Source organism: Schistocerca nitens, chromosome 1, assembly GCF_023898315.1.
Source record: "Schistocerca nitens isolate TAMUIC-IGC-003100 chromosome 1, iqSchNite1.1, whole genome shotgun sequence".
In the NCBI taxonomy this organism is placed as follows: Eukaryota; Metazoa; Arthropoda; class Insecta; order Orthoptera; family Acrididae; genus Schistocerca; species Schistocerca nitens.
Genome location: NC_064614.1, coordinates 266,975,019 through 266,996,010, shown reverse-complemented (window position 1 = coordinate 266,996,010; position 20,992 = coordinate 266,975,019). Strand labels below are relative to the sequence as shown.

Below are 20,992 nucleotides of genomic sequence, written 5' to 3'. Positions count from 1 at the left end.
AGTAACTGGTTGCTGATTGACACAAACTGTTTTTTCCGTTCCTTCAACTGACTCGTGCTGTGGGGCCAGCCCCATTTGACGCTATGGTCACGCTGACCTCATACCTTGCGACGTTCAACTTTCTGTGCACGACTGGAAGACCACTGTCAACATGCTCCGCACTTCCATTCATTAACAAATTATGTTAATTTATCTTGTCCCTAAGTTTTGCAGAGCAGTGTATCTGAAATAAAACTTTTCGGTAAGTCGAGGAACTGGTCTCATATTTCAGCCGTTGCCTACTGTAACAAGGAATACATTTGAAGAGGCAGGGAGCTGTTTGCGGACTGGAAGGGTACTGGGGCCTCCAAGTAAAGTACATTCAAACAATAGTTTATTTCAAACAATTAAAATCACACAGTAAACGGTACACCAACAAGGGAATCCCCATTACAAGTAGTTAACAAGAAATTAAACCGACTACAATTAAATAAAAGTTTCATTGGTAAATAACAAGTGCCTCGCACAACAAAAATTTATTTTGAACTGTTATAGTGACAAACATAGAAGAACAAATCAAACTGATGCCAAACAGTTAATCGCCTTGTGGCTTTGTTCGTGGGAGGTAAAGGAAACCAAATGATAAGTTTAGCAACTGCAACATTGGCTTAAGGTCCAATTAATGGCAGTTTCGTAGGAAAACCAAACAAAATGTTATTATCAGGTAGGTAAATCCAAAAATTATTCTTAACAACTGCACCAACGGCTTAAGGCCCAATGACAAAAGCGCATTATAATGAGATTGCAAATACAAAGAATAATTGCAGATTAAAGACCTAAAAGCTGAAACCATTGATTAACACTTGGAAGTTTCATCAAATGACCGTATGGCTCATTGAACTTACTAACTGCGATGAAGGCAACACCAAATTTTAAAGGGTCTATAACACTTACAAACACTGAGCTTCAGTAGTAAACACGTACAGGTTAACTAAATTAGCGGCACGTGGCCACGAGTAATAAGTTTACAATAGGTGAAGGCGTTCTAAGGTTTGCTTGGAATTCGCGTAAAATGTAAGAAATCCATTAGTAACCAACTGTTGTGAGATTTGCAGCACAATGGCCAACCAAAAAGTACCCGAAGCTTGTATTGCAGGTTTTTCTTTACAGAAACATATTTTCTATTTCGATAACTGAAAAATTCAAGTGAGGTACCTGTTGCAGTGAGAGTAGCAAGAACAATTACAGCTTAAGAACATGAATACTAAAACTAAAATTGTAACCAGAACAAAATTTTAAGGTTTACTAAGAATTTTAATAGTGGTTTAAAAGAATCGCCTGCGGGCCATTAACTCAGCGTTAACAGTCGACGGGTGCTGAAGCAAGCTTTACAGTTTGCGGAGTTGCCTTCGGATTTGTCCTGAAATTTGATGAAAACACAATAATTCCACAAATAATTAAACAATAAGTTCTTATTACAGGACGCCTTTAGGCAAAACCAACACTTAGCACCAGGACACCAAAGAAAGGCAGTAGCCGCTCAAATCTACAGACAGACTATGCAGGGTCCACACAGCACTATCAAATAAACAATTGGCAAGTAATTAACAGGCAGAGAACTAGCTCATAAAAATAATAAATGGGAACTAATATGGATCTAAGGCACGCAACTGGCCAGCTATCTTACAAAAATAGACCACTATTAATGAAAGTATTACCAGTTCTGTTTGACGTCGGTCACAGCACTAGTGCATACAGTGAAGTCCGTGATAGTAAAGCTTCAAATAATGGGTCACGTGTCCTGCTACATATACAAATAATCAAACAGTATAAGTTGCAAAGCCAGTGTGTAAAGTAAGACTAACAAGCACTTAAAGCACCAGGAAAACAAACTGAATTAACGCTGCTTTCATAAATCATACTTTGGATAACATGTGAGGCAAGCAAACTATGGGTAAGCTTGACATTATCCACCTAGAACACAGTTCAAACAAATAATAAACACCTTTAAACACTGCCAATTTGCGGCAGAGAACAGGGCAGATAATCTACCAAGGTACGTAACAGAAAGCCATCCTTTACACACACCACAAGACAGCCACGTTGCTCAATAACTAACAGTTTTACATATTTACGTTCACATGCTTGCCACAAACTCAATTTTCCACATTTACGTTCACACGTTTGCACAAACCTCGAGTCCGCTCTTAGATATCAAAAACAAACAAGTGACTTTGGCACACAGTATCAGACGGAAACGATGTCACAACTACGAAGAAGGCGCATAATGAACCAGGATACATGAATTTAAAGCCGGTAATCACGTACCACACCACAGTGCACAATATGTGCAGGCAACACACATACACCACAAGCCACCATACGATGCGTGGCGGGAGGTACCCTGCAACACTACTAGTCAATTCCCTTCCTGCTCCACTCACAAACAGAACAAGCTAAAAACAGGTATCCATTAAGCGTCCGTATGAGCCTTAGTTTCTCGTATCTTCGTGGTCCACATGCAAATGTACGTTGGCGGCAGTAGAATCGTTCTGTAGGCAGCTTCAAATGCCGGTTCTCTAAACTTTCTCTATAGTGTCCCTCGAGAAGAACGTCGCTTTCTCTTCAGGGATTCCCATTTGAGTTCCCGAATCAAACCCGTGATATTTATCGTGTTGTTGGAGTCTCCTGGTAACAAATCTAGCAGCCCGTCTCTGAACTACTTCGATGTCTTCATTTAATCCGACCTGGTGCGGATGCCAAACACTCGAGCAGTACTCAACAGCATGTCTCACTAGCGTCCCATATCTTCTCCTAAAATTCTCGCAATAAACTGAACACGACAATTAGCCTTTCTGTCACAGTCCTCACATATTCGCTCCATTTCATATCGCTTTGCAACGTTACGCCCAGATATTTAAACGAGGTGACTGTGTCAAGATGTACACTACTCGTACTATATCCGAACATTAAGCCGGCTGCTGTGGCCAAGCGATTCTAGGCTCTTCAGTCCGGAACCGCGCTGCTGCTACGGTCGCAGGTTCGAATCCTGCTTTGGGCATGGATGTGTGTGATGTCCTACAGTTAGTCAGTTTTAAGTAGTTCTAAGTCTAGGAGACTGATTACCTCAGATGTTAAGTCCCATAGTGCTTAGAGCCATTTGAACCATTTTGAACCGAACATTATGATTTTTTAATACTAATTCGCAGCAACTTATATTTTTCTACATGTAGAGCTAGCTGCCATTCATCATGCCCACAACAGAATTTGTCTAAGTCATCTTGAATCCCTTCATATTCACTCAACTTCGACACATTACCGTCCACCACAGCATCGTCAGCAAAGAATCGTAGATCGCCGCCCGCCCTGTCCGTCAATTCATTTGTGTACACAGAAAGTAGTAGCGGTCATATCACACTTCCCTGAGGCTCTCCGGACGATACCTTTGTATCTGAAGAACACTCGCCGTCGAGGACAGTATACTGGGTTCTCTTACTTAAGAAGTCTTCGAGCCACTCACTTATCTTGGAACCTATGGCACATGATCGTACCTTCGTTAACAGCGTGCTGTGGGGCAGCGTGTCAGATGCTTTTCGGAATCTAGAAATATAGAATTTGCTTGTTGCGCTTCATCCACAGTTCTCAGTATATCATATGACGAATTGGCAAGCTGAGTTTCTCATTAGCGATACTTTCTAAACCCGTACTGGTTCATGGACATAAGCTTCTCGGTCTGAACGAAATTTATTATAATTCCCAAGGAAGCTCGCTTCCTTCAACGGTCAGAAGTACCCAGCCAGTGTGACGGAGCCGATAACTCTTCATAGGCGAGGCCACCGCCTTCGACCAATGCTGGACCTACGCATAGCACTCACATTTCCCCCATCAAAACGGACATTAAACTACCATTATTGCGAGCCAACAATTCGCCTCACCCCCCCCCTCCCCCACAGGAAGCCGAGCATCGGAATATATCCCTTCCGCGGCGCCGCCCACATGCGCACACTCCCGGCCAAGCGTCGTCCCCTAACCCAACTGCCAGAGGGAAAGCTAGAGCGGGCAGAATCGATAGCAACAAAGAGATCCAGTGCGCACGGCGCTACCAACACCGCTACAGAGTGTTTCTTGGTACAGTTTACTGCAGGCTCGTGGTGTCAAAAAAAGTGTTCCACATGTTGTTCTCGCATTTCGATGCGGTAATGCTGTCATTTCTGCATTGAGATAAAAATTCTTTCAAATAATCATCGAGTCACTTCATACATATTGACAAGACTGAAAAATTAGCTGCTCCTGTCCTCCGACCTTATGAAGGACACTGTTGTAGACATCATTCTTGAAATGACCCCACAGGGATAAATAAGAATTTAAGTCAGCTGATATTGGACGTCTATGTACAAGCCCTGATCGGCCTATCTCTCCGGGACCATACTGGTCTGTTAGATGTCGCCTTACATTAGGAGCAAAATGTGCTGCAGCTCTCTGATGAGCCTACCACATTTCCCAAACATTTTACAAAGCTGAAATTCTGTTGGACAAGGACTTACTTGGAAAGTTTACAGCGATGAGATAAAAGTCAGGGGATAGCTTTTAATATCGTGTCCGACCTCCTTTTTCCCGGCGTAGAGCACCAACTCGACGAGGCATTGATTCAACAAGTCATGCGGAGTCCCCTGAAGAAATATTCAACCATACTGCCCCTATACCGTCCATAATTGCGAAAGTGTTACCAGTGCAGGATGTTATGAACGGACTGGCCTCTCGCTTTCGTCCTCTAAATGTTCGATAGGAACCATGTTGAGTGATCTGAGTGGCCAAACCGTTCGATCAAACTGTCCAGAATGTTCTTCAAACAAATTGCGAACAATTGTGGCCCAGAGACATAGTGTACTGCCATCCCTAAAAATCCCATCGTTGCTAGGGAACATAACGTCTATGAATGGCTGCAAATGTTTTCCAAGTAGCTGAACATCCGGAGTACCCAGTCCATTCCATGTAAACACAGTCTATACCATTATGGAGCCACCACCATTGCCTTGTTGACAACTTTGGTCTGCGCAACACTCGAACGCCGCCACCCCCTCCCCCCCCTCCTCCCCCCATCCTCCCCCCATCATCAGCTCTCACCAACAGAAATCGGGGCTCATCTGACCAGGTCACTGTTTTCCAGTTGTCTAAGGCCCAACCAATATGGTCAGGAGCCCAAGAGAGGGGATGCAGGCGATTTCGTATTGCTAGCAACGGCGGTCGCGTCGTTTGTCTCGTGCCGTAGCCCATTAACGCCGAAATTCGCCGCAATGTCCTCACAGATACGTTCGTCGTACGTCCCACGTTGATTTCTGCGGTTATTTCAAGCAGTGTTGCTTGTCTGTTAGCACTGACAGCTCTACGCCGCTGCTATTGGTAATTAAGTTAAGGCCGTCGGCCACTGCGTTATCCCTGGTGAGAGATAATGCCTGAAACGTAGTATTCTCGGTAACTCTTGACACTTGGATCCCGGAATAATGAATTGCTTAATGATTTCCCAAATAGAATGTCCCATGCGCCTAGCCCCAACTACGATTCCGTGTTCAAAGTCTGTTAATTCCTGTCGTGCGCCCACACTCATGTCGGCAACATTTCCACATGAATTACCTGACTACAAATAACAGCTCCGCCAATGAACTGCCTTTTACGCCTTGTGAACGCGATATTACCGCCATCCGTATACGTGCATATCGTTATTCCACCACTTTCGTCATCTCAGTGTACATTTCAAATACATTTGTACAAACTAGTAAAATGTGTCATATTGAATCAGGAGTAGCTCATGGCCACTCATTTGTGGATACATCTCCACTGGAACTTTTCTGCTTCCGTTATCCCTATCTTTCCCCCGAGACAGTTTTCGCATTAATTGGGAAGTACCTTTTACATATATCGTTATGAGCCCTCCACTGAACATGACATTACGTCACAGTTTGAAGAACGGATGACATTATAGGTCTCCTACGGTGAAAGGAGTGGAAAAGTTTATAACATTAGCTTCTTTTCGCAGAAAGAGTAGAGGGACTGCTCTTTCCTATCGCTCCATATACACTCCTGGAAATTGAAATAAGAACACCGTGAATTCATTGTCCCAGGAAGGGGAAACTTTATTGACACATTCCTGGGGTCAGATACATCACATGATCACACTGACAGAACCACAGGCACATAGACACAGGCAACAGAGCATGCACAATGTCGGCACTAGTACAGTGTATATCCACCTTTCGCAGCAATGCAGGTTGCTATTCTCCCATGGAGACGATCGTAGAGATGCTGGATGTAGTCCTGTGGAACGGCTTGCCATGCCATTTCCACCTGGCGCCTCAGTTGGACCAGCGTTCGTGCTGGACGTGCGGACCGCGTGAGACGACGCTTCATCCAGTCCCAAACATGCTCAATGGGGGACAGATCCGGAGATCTTGCTGGCCAGGGTAGTTGACTTATACCTTCTAGAGCACGTTGGGTGGCACGGGATATATGCGGACGTGCATTGTCCTGTTGGAACAGCAAGTTCCCTTGCCGGTCTAGGAATGGTAGAACGATGGGTTCGATGACAGTTTGGATGTACCGTGCGCTATTCAGTGTCCCCTCGACGATCACCAGTGGTGTACGGCCAGTGTAGGAGATCGCTCCCCACACCATGATGCCGGGTGTTGGCCCTGTGTGCCTCGGTCGTATGCAGTCCTGATTGTGGCGCTCACCTGCACGGCGCCAAACACGCATACGACCATCATTGGCACCAAGGCAGAAGCGACTCTCATCGCTGAAGACGACACGTCTCCATTCGTCCCTCCATTCACGCCTGTCGCGACACCACTGGAGGCGGGCTGCACGATGTTGGGGCGTGAGCGGAAGACGGCCTAACGGTGTGCGGGACCGTAGCCCAGCTTCATGGAGACGGTTGCGAATGGTCCTCGCCGATACCCCAGGAGCAACAGTGTCCCTAATTTGCTGGGAAGTGGCGGTGCGGTCCCCTACGGCACTGCGTAGGATCCTACGGTCTTGGCGTGCATCCGTGCGTCGCTGTGGTCCGGTCCCAGGTCGACGGGCACGTGCACCTTCCGCCGACCACTGGCGACAACAGCGATGTACTGTGGAGACCTCACGCCCCACGTGTTGAGCAATTCGGCGGTACGTCCACCCGGCCTCCCGCATGCCCACTATACGCCCTCGCTCAAAGTCCGACAACTGCACATACGGTTCACGTCCACGCTGTCGCGACATGCTACCAGTGTTAAAGACTGCGATGGAGCTCCGTATGCCACGGCAAACTGGCTGACACTGACGGCGGCAGTGCACAAATGCTGCGCAGCTAGCGCCATTCGACGGCCAACACCGCGGTTCCTGGTGTGTCCGCTGTGCCGTGCGTGTGATCATTGCTTGTACAGCCCTCTCGCAGTGTCCGGAGCAAGTATGGTGGGTCTGACACACCGGTGTCAATATGTTCTTTTTTCCATTTCCAGGAGTGTATTATCAGCGATGACTGGCAATCACGGGTGAATGGGGTGCTCTTCACGTGGTCGTGCAGTCCCAGTTTTTCGTTGGCAACGCTCATGTCTCAAATTGCTGTGTAGGCCTGCGGCCTCAGATGACTGGTAGCCAGTATGGTGCAACACTCACGTTTTCTATTCACATTATTAGGATGTTTCAGTATTCTGGTGGACTGTGATCTTGCGCTTCGCCATCCCTGGATCCTTGGCAAATGTACAAGTTTCGATTGACTTTATTTTTATTTTCTAGTGGTATTCTCTTTGGTCACCGTCCATTTCTGGCCTGCCCAAGTTGAACGTGGCGCTCGTGCTCCTAGATGTGTGTTACGACTGGCCTGCTGGTTTCCCCAGTGTAGACTTCTCCACTCTCACAGTCCACTCTGTACAGGGCTGCAGTGTGCAGGGCATCTGTCTTGTCGTTGGTGAACGAGTCCTGCAGAAGACGTACTGGACACCAACCCGTTTAAGATGTTTTCTTATTCGATCAATGAACTTTTCACATGCGGTAAGCGCATTGCTTGTACATGTCCCAGTTGTTTTGCTTTCTTTTATTGCTAAAGATTATTTTTTACATGACATGGCTCAACACCCAGAAAAATTTTACGTTAACTGACTCTGGCTCCGGAAGCCTACGCACTCACATCAGTTTAGGATCTATTCAGGCCTTTGTCCCAGTAACTGAGATTATCCAGTAGACATATTATATCTCTACAAGCTCCAGACGGATCTTGCCAGACAAGCGAAGGAAATGAAGATGCCATGTTTCTCAAGGGTTAAACATTTATAACAGCAGTATGGAAGAAACTCGGAGCTACAAAGTTACGCTGACAGTATGAATGAAATCGATGGTTTTTGGATTTAATGTATGATGTGATGTAAAATAAGCGCTACCTTGAGTCACCCTACAATTTTAGATGCGTTGTACAGAGAGCCGAAACATATCAACTAAATCAGTTGTTTGTCAGATATGTGAATGTGGGAGATGTCCAACACACAGTCAACTTCCAACAGCATTGGACACTGTAGGAATTAGAAAGTATTAAATAAAAGAGAAACGTATTGGTATTTCATCCATCTTCTGTTTAACCTATGTTTAATACTTTTTACCCCAGAACTTCTATTCCTCTCTGGCCTGGAATGTGAGTGAAGTTTTTTGTATACTACTCATCTCCGCATTCATTGCCTTAAAAAAAATCTCTCCATTCACAGAAATCAGGAAGCCGACCTACATGTCCTTATCTTCACTTGATACACATCGCTTGGTAACTGAATGTATTCTAAACCGGTGATTTTTTTGGACGTGCATTGGCTGCTTCGTGTAACTACGCAGCCAAGTATCTATCGAACGGAATGCTCCAACAGACTGCTGTATTGCGTTCCAGCTATGGCCTATCGATACATTCGCCTTCTATATTTTTTATACTGATAATTATAATATAGTATGATTTACGCTAGTCAAAGTTCATCATTTAACATCACTTGCTAATACATATCATAACCTCTGAATCGATTACATGATCATCAAAAATATAAGTGTTTGCATTAACATTACAATTTGCAGATAATTTTCTCTACATGCAAAGAGATCGCACCAGCTTTTGTTTCAGTAAGCTTGCTCTACTTATTGTCATGAATTCCGTTTGCCATACATGGGTGTTGGTTGGAATGTCAGTGGTTTAAGATATAGCCAGTTTTCAGCAAAAACTTTCATAAAAATAGATGCAATTGTGATAAACATTTAATGCATATATTAAGATACATTATTTTAAATACAGTAATGAGTTTGTGAATACACGTTAACAATGACGTCTCACGTAAGTAAGTAAGTTTACGTCTTTATGATAATACCTTGTACCAGTGTGTGGTGATTAGAATGGTAAAAGGAGTTGGAATATGTAGATTTGGAAGATGAGGAACGAAGAAGCTATGGCGACCTGGGTTAAAGATTTTAGGAGATAAATTGTTGGGAATAGGATAGAAGCTGATTAGCTTAGAAAAAGTTTCCTAAATAAAAGAATCGTAAGGGAAAGTGGGAGGAGGGGGGGGGGGGTGTCTGAAGGGAAGAGGTCAGTCTGTTACATTTAGTAAGTTGCTTACATATCGGGAAATATTTCGTGACCTAGATGGAACGAAAACAAATGTTTCGGGACATTTCGTAAGCGCAACGGTGCGTTAGGTGCTAAAGGATTTCAATATTTGTAGAATTAATGGAGTATTCAAGTCCAGGTGAAGTTGGAAGATTGTTTTCTATTGCGCAGAATACTGAGCAGTAACATAAATAAAGGTAGGATGCTAGGCTGCTAGTGTGTACATGGCTGTGAAGGCTATGGTCCTACGTCCCTGACAATGAACGTCTCCCAGATGACGTTTCACTTATCATGAAGAGATCGTCGATGTTACGCAGACGGTGTCTTTTTTATGGAAAGGCCCTGCACCACACAGTGAAAAGCCGGAGTATTACTTCTACCTGCTTAATGGCGTAACAGTCCACCATCGGCACGCAGCAGGTCTGTGATTGTGCGTGACATGGACTGAACAAGTCCCTGGTAGGTTTCAGGAAGTATGTAGCACCGGATGCCTACCCACAAGTCAAGAAATTTTCGTAATCTTCTTTGAAATCTGGTCCATAGCTGCGATGAATTGCTTAAGTCATTCGATATCGCCTACAGCTTTGATTTTTCTTTATTCGCTGCACTATTCGAAAAGTTCGATCTTGGACCTTAACCTTATTTCAAATATCCGTAAAAAATCCAGTGATAGCACAGTGTGCTATACAAATCTCTGAAAATGTCAAATTTGAACGGTCTCCGCTGCGATTGCACTTGTGAGTGTCGGTGTCGTAGTCCTCATAAGCCTAACAGTAACTATTTATTGTATTTCATTCTGCTCAACTGGTATATTATATGCTTAGGCTACTTTATAACATAATGCATCACTTGTAATTCTACATTATGGAAGTTCATAGACATGTTGTTGTTGTTGCGGTCTTCAGTCATGAGACTGGTTTGATGTAGCTCTCCTTGCTACCCTATCCTGTGCAAGCTTCTTCATCTCCCAGTACCTACTGCAACCTACATCCTTCTGAATCTGCTTAGTGTATTCATCTCTTGGTCTCCCTCTACGATTTTTACCCTCCACGCTGCCCTCCAAATTTGTGATCCCTTGATGCCTCAGAACACGTCCTACCAACCGGTCCCTTCTTCTCGTCAAAACTCCTCTTCTCCCCAATTCTATTCAATACCTCCTCATTAGTTATGTGATCTACCCATCTAATCTTCAGCATTCTTCTGTAGCACCACATTTCGAAAGCTTCTATTCTCTTCCTGTCCAAGCTATTTATCGTCCATGTTTCACTTCCATACATGGCTACACTCCATACAAATACTTTCAGAAACGACATCCTGACACTTAAATCTATACTCGATGTTAACAAATTTCTCTTCTTCAGAAACGCTTTCCTTGCCATTGCCAGTCTACATTTTATATCTTCTCTACTTCGACCATCATCAGTTATTTTGCTCCCCAAGTAGCAAAACTATTCATAACACCCGTGTGCATCATATACTTCAGCGTAAGGTCTTAGTAGCAGAATTTCTGTAGTCCCATACCTATATTAACTAATGTGGCGTCATAGTGTGTAACTCTAGTGCGATGGCGTGAGGAGACATTTGTAATTTTTAAACTCTGATATCCACTCGTACTAACGGTACCAGTGATACTGGTTTTGTGATAACAACACCCGCACTCAGAAGCACAATGAAGTGGACGTCATTCAAACGTTAATACGAGGATGTGCGGAGACTTGTACACCATAATGTACCATAGTTGAAATTCTGTACAGATACTTGAAAATGATGTACAACAAAAACTGCGCAATAATACAACGAATAAGGAAAAAATGACAGCTGTAGGCGGTATAAAATCATTTAAACAACTCCCATAAATTACGGGCTGGTGGTTCATGGGGTTGGATCTTGTACCCGATAGCATTCCAGCCATGTTCCATGGAGTTAGGATCAGACGAATTTGGTGGCCAAGACATCAATGAGAGTTCACTGCTACGTGTCTGGCCTTGTGACATGGACCGTTATCCTGCTGGAAAATTCCATCGTTGTTGAGGAAGACGCCAACTGTGAAGGGGTACAGGCGGTCCGCAGTAATGTTCTCTAAGTCCACGACTGTCATTGTGCCATTGAATACGACCACAAGTCCCATGGAAGACCAGGAGAATATCCCCCATACCCTAACACAGCCCCTACCAGCCGGCATCCATGGCGCTGTGCATGTTTTGCGCAGCTGTTCGCGTGGATGGTGGCATTTCCAGACATGACCATCGACTTAGTGTAAACGTCATTCATCCTACCATGCAAGCATATTCCTTTGATTTACGGCCCATCTCGATGATAATGTGCCCCCTGCAAACGCAACTGACGATCCCATTCGGTCAAAAGGCGAACGCGGAGGAGATCGTCTGCTGCAGAACCCCGCGTTCAACAATGCGCGCTGAACTGTGTGCCCAGAAACACTTGTATCTACACCTCCATAGTACTCTGTCGTCAGATCTACCACAGATCGCTACCTACCCTGTTTTACAGAGTGGACGAACCTGTAACCTCCACGTCTTTTAAGTGAGGTACAGATGTTTAAACCTAGTCCCCCACCCGTGGTTTCACCGTCCTTCAAAGACTATCTGTGAGCGCTCATTACAGCAGTACGCGAACAGCCAACCAGCTTCGCCGTTCCCAAGGTACACAGCCATAACAATCTTCCATTTGTCAGTGTCGCTTATGTTTACGTATTTTCCCATTTACGGCCCGTGTCGTCGCTGGAAAGATTCTCTCCTCCACTTCTAGTCTTCTCTCACTGCATCACGTGCCCACAACGCCACCAGGTGGCATTAATTCTCGCTGTGGACCGTGGTCACGCTTTTTGAGCTCTTCAATTGGCGATAATTGAAGAAAGATTGGAAATACATGGGTTCCAAAGATAATGAGTGAAATAGTTATGATGATCTTGGTTGTGGATTCTATTATATGAATTACCAGGACTAGAGTAGGAGTTGAATAACCCGCCAGGATAGGCGAGAGCGCTAACACGCTGCTTCCTGGACTCGGGTAGGCGCGCCGGCCCCGGATCGAATCCGCCCGGCGGATTAACAATGACGGCCGGTGTGCCGGCCAGCCTGGATGTGGTTTTTAAGCGGTTTTCCACATCCTACTAGGTGAATACCTGGCTGGTTCCCACGTCCCGCCTCAGTTACACGACTCACAGACATTTGAATCACATTCACACTATTTCACCATTTACACTAGACGCAGACAGCTGGGGTACACTAATTCCGTCCTGGGGGATACGTGCCAAATCCAGTTAACCATGACCGACCCTGCGTAACTGCGGGACAAGGCGCAAGCGACAGATAGATAGATAGAATAGATAGTAATTTGAAAAAAGGTTCCCAATAGACAGTTTTGAATGTGAAAGCTAGTGGGACTAGGTCTCTGTGTGTTGAGGAGAAAATAGTCTGTTAGACTGGGTAAGTTTGGTAGATATTGGGATCGACTTCGTGGCCTGGGAGGGGAGCACTAGTCGTTCAAGTTTTTGAAGATTTGTAGAAATACCGAAGTTCTAAAATCCAGGAAACGTTGCAAGAAGTTTCCCGTTGTGGAGAGTATTGGGCAGTAACCTAAGACGAAGACTGAGGACTAGGATGCTACTGTGTATACTGGTTTGCAGACGACGACCCTGAGATCCGGATACTGAACGCCACGAAGGCGACACCAGCTGCGGGGGCGGGTCTCGCGCCCGGCGCCGTCCTGGCAGTGGCGGCGGTCGTCGCGACGCTGGTGGCAGCCGGCGACTTGTAGCGGCGACTTGTAGCGGTGACTTGTAGCGGCGAATTGTAGCGGTGCCCTGTGGCGGAGATTTTTAGCGTCGCCGGTTCTCTGCGGCTATGCTGCTCGCTCCACTGCAGACATTTCCACACGATTCACCCACCAGATGCTGTTCCCGTACTATATTAATAAAATTGGTCAATTTTTTTCAAGTTGTGACGTAGTCACAAAAAATGTTTCTAGCGATCCAAGAAAATATTTGCTGTAATATAGTTCCAGTCTTGTTTATTTGTAGTCAATTTATTAACTACGGTCGGCAATGACCATCTTCAGGCCTGTGTACAAATGTGTTGCATTACACATATCACACATAATGACGTGATATGTGTAATGCAACACGTTTCTAATCAGTTCTGAGCAAGGCCATTAGCAACCGAAATTAATAACCTCATTAAAAATAAACATTCTGGTCCAAAACAGGAATTTTAATAAAGCAGTATTTTCAGTTAGACTTTTTCTGAAAAATAATTCGCCACTAAATATAGGTCTAATTTCAAACTTTCTGAACCGGCCTCAGTTGTCATGTAATAATGGTTTTTGTAAATGCTTAGAGCAAGTAGACTATGTATCAGATGTATCTGGAAAAATTACAATTTCTCGAAGCAAGACTTCAAACAGCAAAAATATGTAAATACACAAAGGAATCAAAGAAATGCGTAAAACGGGAGCGAAGAAAAATAAAAAACCATGTATAAGAATATTTCCTTTCCGATTTCCTACGGTTCTTTACCTCGGAAATGTCGCTTCTTATGGAGCAGCATTAGCTGGACAACATTGCAATACAACATCTGCCTTGATAAAGCTTTCCCAATTGAGAAATGTCCCGTTGAAACCGCTCTCCACGTTCGTCACCAGCGGCGCCAAGATTATCCGGGAAGAAGTACACATGATCGTTCAAGAAATGTACTTTAAGTACAGTCCCATAAGATGGTGTGATCTCAGTAGTTCTTGTATAACATAGCGATAGTTCTCTGCCGCGTGGATGGCCAAGAAGATCTTACAGACCCTTGTGAAATACAACCATATCATTCTTTCGTCATCGCTCAATAAGTAAGGAAACGTTACCTAATTTGAAATACTCCAAATATTCCTTCCTCTATTATTGTTTCACTGATCCTTGGAAACTTCTCTCGCAGATACATGAATCCACTTGACGTTTTGTTCTTGGCTTCCACAAAGCTCAGCGGAGGTAGATACCAATTTCGCTGTCAACAAGAGGCACACGTGTAATTCTCTGTTTTTTGCGTTTTCGTCACTGTATTCGCCTTCCCTCACTGTCTCATTCTCAAGAGTTACTGATATTGGCAGCTCTTCATTGTGAGATACGGGCATTATAGGCAGAGGATAAATTCTGGTATCGCACAGTTTTCCGTGTTTTCAAAACGACTATCCGTTTTTGTCAGGCGAAAATAAGAGTCCGTTGGGTGGCCAGTTGGTTCCTTCCAAACCACGGTAATGGCAATTTCCACGTAATCCTTTTAACCAGTCTATGAGGAACGTAATACAGAGTGGTTACAATAAAATTTTCGCTACTTGAGCCAGTGTAGACCGAAAACTATTTATCTTGTCAGTACCTTCATTGTGCACTGCAGGATTTGCTTTGTTACCAGTGTTAGTGTCATGACATTCCGTTAGCCGGTGGTACTGGTACAGCGGTGTAGAATTGGAACTGAAGCATCAGTATGAATTACAGTTGCAGACAGGGCCCTGGATAAGGTGATGACAGCTTTACTCGTAAGGCTAAATTATCAAAACAACAGTAATAGTGCTGCTGCACTTCGCGACTATCGACGCATTAAGGGGACCACACCGTCGAAAAAAAAAACTATTTTCGGTTTTCATCATATTTCGATAGATTGAGGTTTTATTTAAGTACTCTGAAAAGGATTTTATTGAAAAAACTTTTTTCGAGCATTTAAAGAGCATTTTCCTACCACGTGTGTTTATGTGCCACGCCCACTTTTCTGTCCCCCAATTTTCTGCATATATTTTAGAGCTGTATATCCCCTACATTGCAGGTTAGGGATTTTTTTTTACTCCCGAGTGTGTTGGCTGTTCTTGGAATGCATCGGTCGGTATTCTTTTGTTTCTGCTGTTTGTAAACAACATGCTTTCAAACACGCGATTAGTTTTGTTCAAGTGCGATTGCAAGTAGTTGCTATACTTACGTTTGCAGTGCTTGTTTACGTGTGTTTTGTTGTGTATACTATGGTCAGGCAATTAGAAGTAAAGAAAATCTGGAGGCAATGAAGAGAGATGTCCGGGCCATATTTTTCCATAAGTCCTCTACTACTGATAAGCCATGTCATGAATTGTGTCCATCAGGAGAAAATTCGTGGTGCAAATACAATAGAGCTCAGGCAACTGGAAAATCTTATTCTCACAAGCATTCTCTTCCTGCTGCTGTTATTACAGCAATTAAACCTATTTTCAGAGACTTGGCTCATCCTGACCTTCTAAGGAAATGTCTGCATGGGCAGACACAGAACCCAAATGAATGTTTCAACAGCATAATTTGGAACCGCCTTTCTAAAACTGTATTTGTAGGCATGCATACAATGAAACTAGGAGTTTATGATGCTGTTATTACATTCAATTACAGTAATACTGGAAAGTGTTGGGTACTGAAAAGCTGGGAATTAATGCTGGTGAAAATATGATCACTGGGCTGCAACATTGCGATAAAATGAGGATAGCCGATGCAGACATGTCTGCATCTAATATGGCCAAGAAAGCAAGACAAACATACAGGAAGGTGAAAAAGAAGCTGGAAGACCTGCTAGAGGCCAAAGAAGGGCCATCATTTGCAGCAGGACAGTTTTGATTACTGTAAGTAACAAATTTCAAAAGTTTTTTTCTATAAAGTCAATTTCCCGCAAACTAAAATTTTCAGTACATATGCGCCATTATATCAGAAACTATCATAGATAAATGAATGAAATTATCAGAGACTCTGCATAAAATAAAAAGCCACCTCTGGTACTATATTCATTAAAATACACCCATTAGGAAGTTTGCAAAAAAATATTTTCAGCAGAAAAAACAATATTTTTTTGTTAATAAATTTAAAAAAGTATTTCTTAAAAACTATAAATTGGATAAGGTAGATTTTAGTACAGTTGACTCTATTAGCATCATGTAACATACAGTAAAAATATTAAGGTCCTGCATCAAATAGTTCAGAAACGGGTCAAATACTTGCCTGAATTAACATGGGTTAGATAGGCAGGGATGGTCCCCTTAAAATAATACGTAGAAGTCATCTTCCACACCGGCGTTGAACATGACTCGGAAGTTACAAATAACTGACGATTTGGGAACGGCCCCTGGGACAGCCCAACACGCAATTGCGCCGCAAATTATTGAAGAAGTCGCTTCTGCCACAGCTGAACGCAGTGTGCAATCTGCAAGCGGTACATGAGCTGTGTCGCGACAGCTGGACATTTCGTGGTGTACCGTTCATAAAGTGCTGCCGACAGTTGTGAAATGGAAATGAGCATTTGGCGTCACTGTCCGGGAGTCTCCTGACAGGGCAGGTCCGGCTGCCTTGGTGAAGGTATTATTACATTCGACGCCACATTGGGCGACCTGCGCCACGGATGGGGATGAAATGATGATAAAGATGAAGACAACACAACACCCAGTCCCTGAGCGGAGAAAATCGCCGACCCAGCCGAGAATCGAACCCGGGCCTCTTAGGAAGGCACTCCGTCACGCTGACCATTCAGCTATCTGGGCGGACAGTTGTGAAGTGAAGTGTGCTTCATCACTCCACAAAACATTCCAAGGCCACATGTCGTCAACTTTGAACCTTGCGGTAAACGTAAATACAAAGTCTGCTCGAATGTCTGCGTCACGTGGCAAAAGTTGATGAATAATGTGAGCACTGTACGGATATCATTTCACAACTGATATCCATACAATGTTCACATTATTCATCAACTTTTGCCACGTGACGCAGACTTTCGAGTAGACTTTGCCTTTACGTTTACCGCAAGGTTCAAAGTTGACGACATGTGGCCTTGGAATATTTTGTCGAGTGATGAAGCACACTTGACGCTCACTAGGGCAGTAAACACACAACTGTCGCATTTGGGTATCGACAAAGCCAACGAAATTTCATACAGGTCCCCTGAAAAGTGGACGCGTCACTGTGTGATGCGGCCTCACGGCACAGTTCATGATTGGTCCATTTTTCTTACAGAATCTCGGACGCTAAGGACGAAAGACACGCAGCGTACACGGTACACGTTACTGTGATCTGCTTCGCCAACGTGTGATCCTAGCTCTGTAGGAAAAGGTGCTTGAGACTCAACAGTTTTGATGCACGACGAGACACCACCTCACATCGCTCTTGAGGTTACTCGGTTACTCCACAACACATTTGGAGAAAACGGAATAAATAGTCGATTGTTCCAAATTGCGTGTCCACCAAGCTCAGCAGATTTGAACCCACTCATGTGGAAATTAAAATGTGTTTCTTTCAGTGGTTTAATGTATGTGGAGCCCAATTTACGAGAGGATTGGGTTTCCCTTTTTACGTTTTCTGAGTTAACTATCCACTGTCACACTGAAACGAATTTGCGCTAATTACACAGCTACGTACGATTTCTTCTTCTGCATTATCACAAAACACAAGCCACAAACCTTCACGAAATAAGGACAAGCAGTCACTTCCAACAATTGTCCGAACTATCAATGCTGAGATGCAAGTCGCTACAAACACAACGTGATTCTATGTTCATTTCTAATTCATCGGCACTGCTGCCAAAACACCTTCATTTTCTGGCGGTAGATTTCCGAACCCCGGCTTCGTTTCATAACTCCTTGTACATATTACGATTATTGCTCAAATGTAAATCAACAGAATGAACTCATACAAGAATAACCAAGCGTTTACACGGATTTCGATGAATAGAGGGTAGCGTGTCGCAAGAACATTAATCCCCATAATAAAAAACCGGTTTCATTTTCGAAATCATAATCCACGACACAGCAAATAACACCATTCACAGTCTTTGAAACAAAAATGTTTTGATTACTGTACTAAACGTCAAGACACATTACAGTCAACTGCATTGAGTTACCAAAATTGAAAACAAAAACTTACACGCAATAGTTGCTATTCACGGTCAGCAGTCAAGAAACGCAAGATCGCGAAAACTAAGAGTCAGAACGTTCATTCCCATCCAGCCGGATCGGAGCCGCTTGCTAGTCACTTACGACTCTATCACGTGTAGTCTTAAGGCTTTAATTATCATTTCAACAAACTAAAAGTTGCTTCACTGGCTTTCTGTTTGTTTGTCGATGCGTGAGTCCTCGTAAACAATGAAATCCCCTCGCTGCAGTACCGCAGCACGCCGCTTATCAATGGTCTGCACCGTCTTGTTTTGTCTAAGATATTGTGGCAGCTTATTTCAAAGTGCACCAAACTACAGACGTGTACCTGCAAAGAAACAGAAAATTAATTTTGTGACTGTATTTTTTCGAGATGGTAATTAAGGCTATACGACTGCCTCTCTTGTGACTGGGCAGCAAGGGAGGTTTCCGATTGCCACATCTCTATAATTCAAATTGGGGAATTTTTGATTAATATCTCGTATTAGGAGTACATCAATGTCTATTTTGTTTGAGCGTCGTCTGAAGTCAAATTTCATGTTTTCAGCTTCACAGTTCTTTACTTGGTGTGACACACTCGATCATCCAAGCTTTCTCGAACTAACGTTCAACATCTTGAAAAGGCAAACTCAAGGTTACCTTTTAATTTGGACGATCTCCACAGAGATAGAAAACGCAGTGAGGAATATATGACAGATATTTGTCTCATATCGTATTATAGTTAATATCCACTTACAGCTACAGACAAAGGCATGTGTTAACTGTTAACTTGAAATCCAATTCTTCCCGCAATACTTGCTATTTATGTTGTAATCTTATGGTAAGATTAGCCAACTGAGAACCTATTAGACACCAACGGTGCCAGTGATTCATATACTCACACAAAACTCTTCAGAGCTTCTAATTTTGAATATCAGACTCTTTTCTGGTGGAAACAGCGTCTAATGGGTGTAAGTACAGATTTTTTCTGGTGGCGACAGAACGGTGTGCTGAATAACATTACATCGGTAGTTACGTCATTTGCAGGGTAATAATTGTAGCTGTTAGGAGTAGTATGTTTCTGGGGTTAGCGAGTAACTTATAGTTCATGTGGCAAGATCAAGCTATTAATGCATATTTTCCCCTGGGCAGCAGATAAGGCGCAGCACTGTGTACATATGGACTTAAACCGGTTAGTCTATACCTCTTAGTGGTGCACTTTCGACCGTGTAGAAAACGTCAAATCATAAAGTATGTGACGTGTTTGTGCGAAGATTGTTCGACGCAGAGGAAAACCAACCAACACACTGATGGGTGTTCATACACATACAAAAATATCTGCTCTTTTATCCGATACACCCTGCATAATTAGCCATAAAAAATATTCTTGAAGACGGAAATTCATGTGGGTACCAGGGAAAAGTTGCTATGAAGTTTCTTGTCGTGGAAAGACGACTCCTCCGTACCTCGCAATATGATCGACCTACTCTTGGGATAAAAGGGCGACATAAAAATTTTGCAAAAGTCTTCTCGCCACGAAGGTTTGCAGACAGAGATTAACACATTATCTAACACGACGAAATAGGGTCTGGCGTTTTTGTATACACTGCTTTAATTCCTACTGGCTTGGTGGATAAGTGGGTAACGGATCCACCCCTTCCAACAATTTTGAATCAAAACACGAGGAGAATATAATTGGGAGTTCCCCCTTGGGCGAAATGTCCGAAGAAATTTCAAATTCCGGGCAATGAGCCAACCACTTTACACACTAGTATAATTCGTACATCATCATAAAAAGTGACGCAGCTTGTGAAATTTGCTGGATTTGGACGGGTTACTCCTGTAACTGAAATATCAGATCTGAAGATGGTTCTGAATGAACCGAAACCGGTCATATGAATAAAAAATTTGCAATCAAGACGGATTATAAGTAACACTACTTCGTTTATACGTCGTATCACCAGGAAATGAGAACCACAGAAAGTAACTATTACTAAAACTACTGTAATAAAAGGAAGAGCGTAAATCTTCTTTTGTCCGTCTGTGTTAAATACTTCAATTGAATATTTGGCATGAGAGTCGAATAATTATCTATACATTGCTCAATAAGAAAAAGTTATTAACTTTCTTTACGTTTCCCCTTGGGCGAAATGTCCGAAGAAATTTCAAATTCCGGGTAATGAGCCAACCACTGTACACACTGGTATAATTCGTTCATCATAAGAATAAACATGATGTAAACAAACACAAATGCGATGATTGGTCAGAAGCCGCAGCACACGTACGCTAACGTTGTTACGCTCTTGGAAGTAGGTCCTACTTGCGTATTAGATATCTTATTACTAAGTTACGATAAATGAAACTTTAAGATACTCAAATGTATTAACAGCCATCAGCGTTTTTCTTAATCACTCTTTAGCTACGTAGTTTTTATTTCAAAAATCGTGTACAGTCACGCTGTTAATGCGCAGTATGAAAGTGGCTGAGGCTGCTTTCTGTTCCGTAGTG

At 43.3% G+C, this 20,992-nt stretch overlaps 1 protein-coding gene across 1 annotated transcript in view; it reads left to right on the top strand.

Moving 5' to 3' along the window:
* Nucleotides 1-13,836, top strand: part of LOC126235379 (uncharacterized) — a 53,442-nt gene extending 39,606 nt beyond the window's left edge. The window contains exon 4 of the mRNA XM_049944105.1: nucleotides 13,230-13,836. Coding sequence (XP_049800062.1) covers nucleotides 13,230-13,360 — 131 coding nt within the window. The 3' untranslated portion in view covers nucleotides 13,361-13,836. The remainder of the gene's footprint in view (nucleotides 1-13,229) is intronic.
* Nucleotides 13,837-20,992: the final 7,156 nt, after the last annotated feature.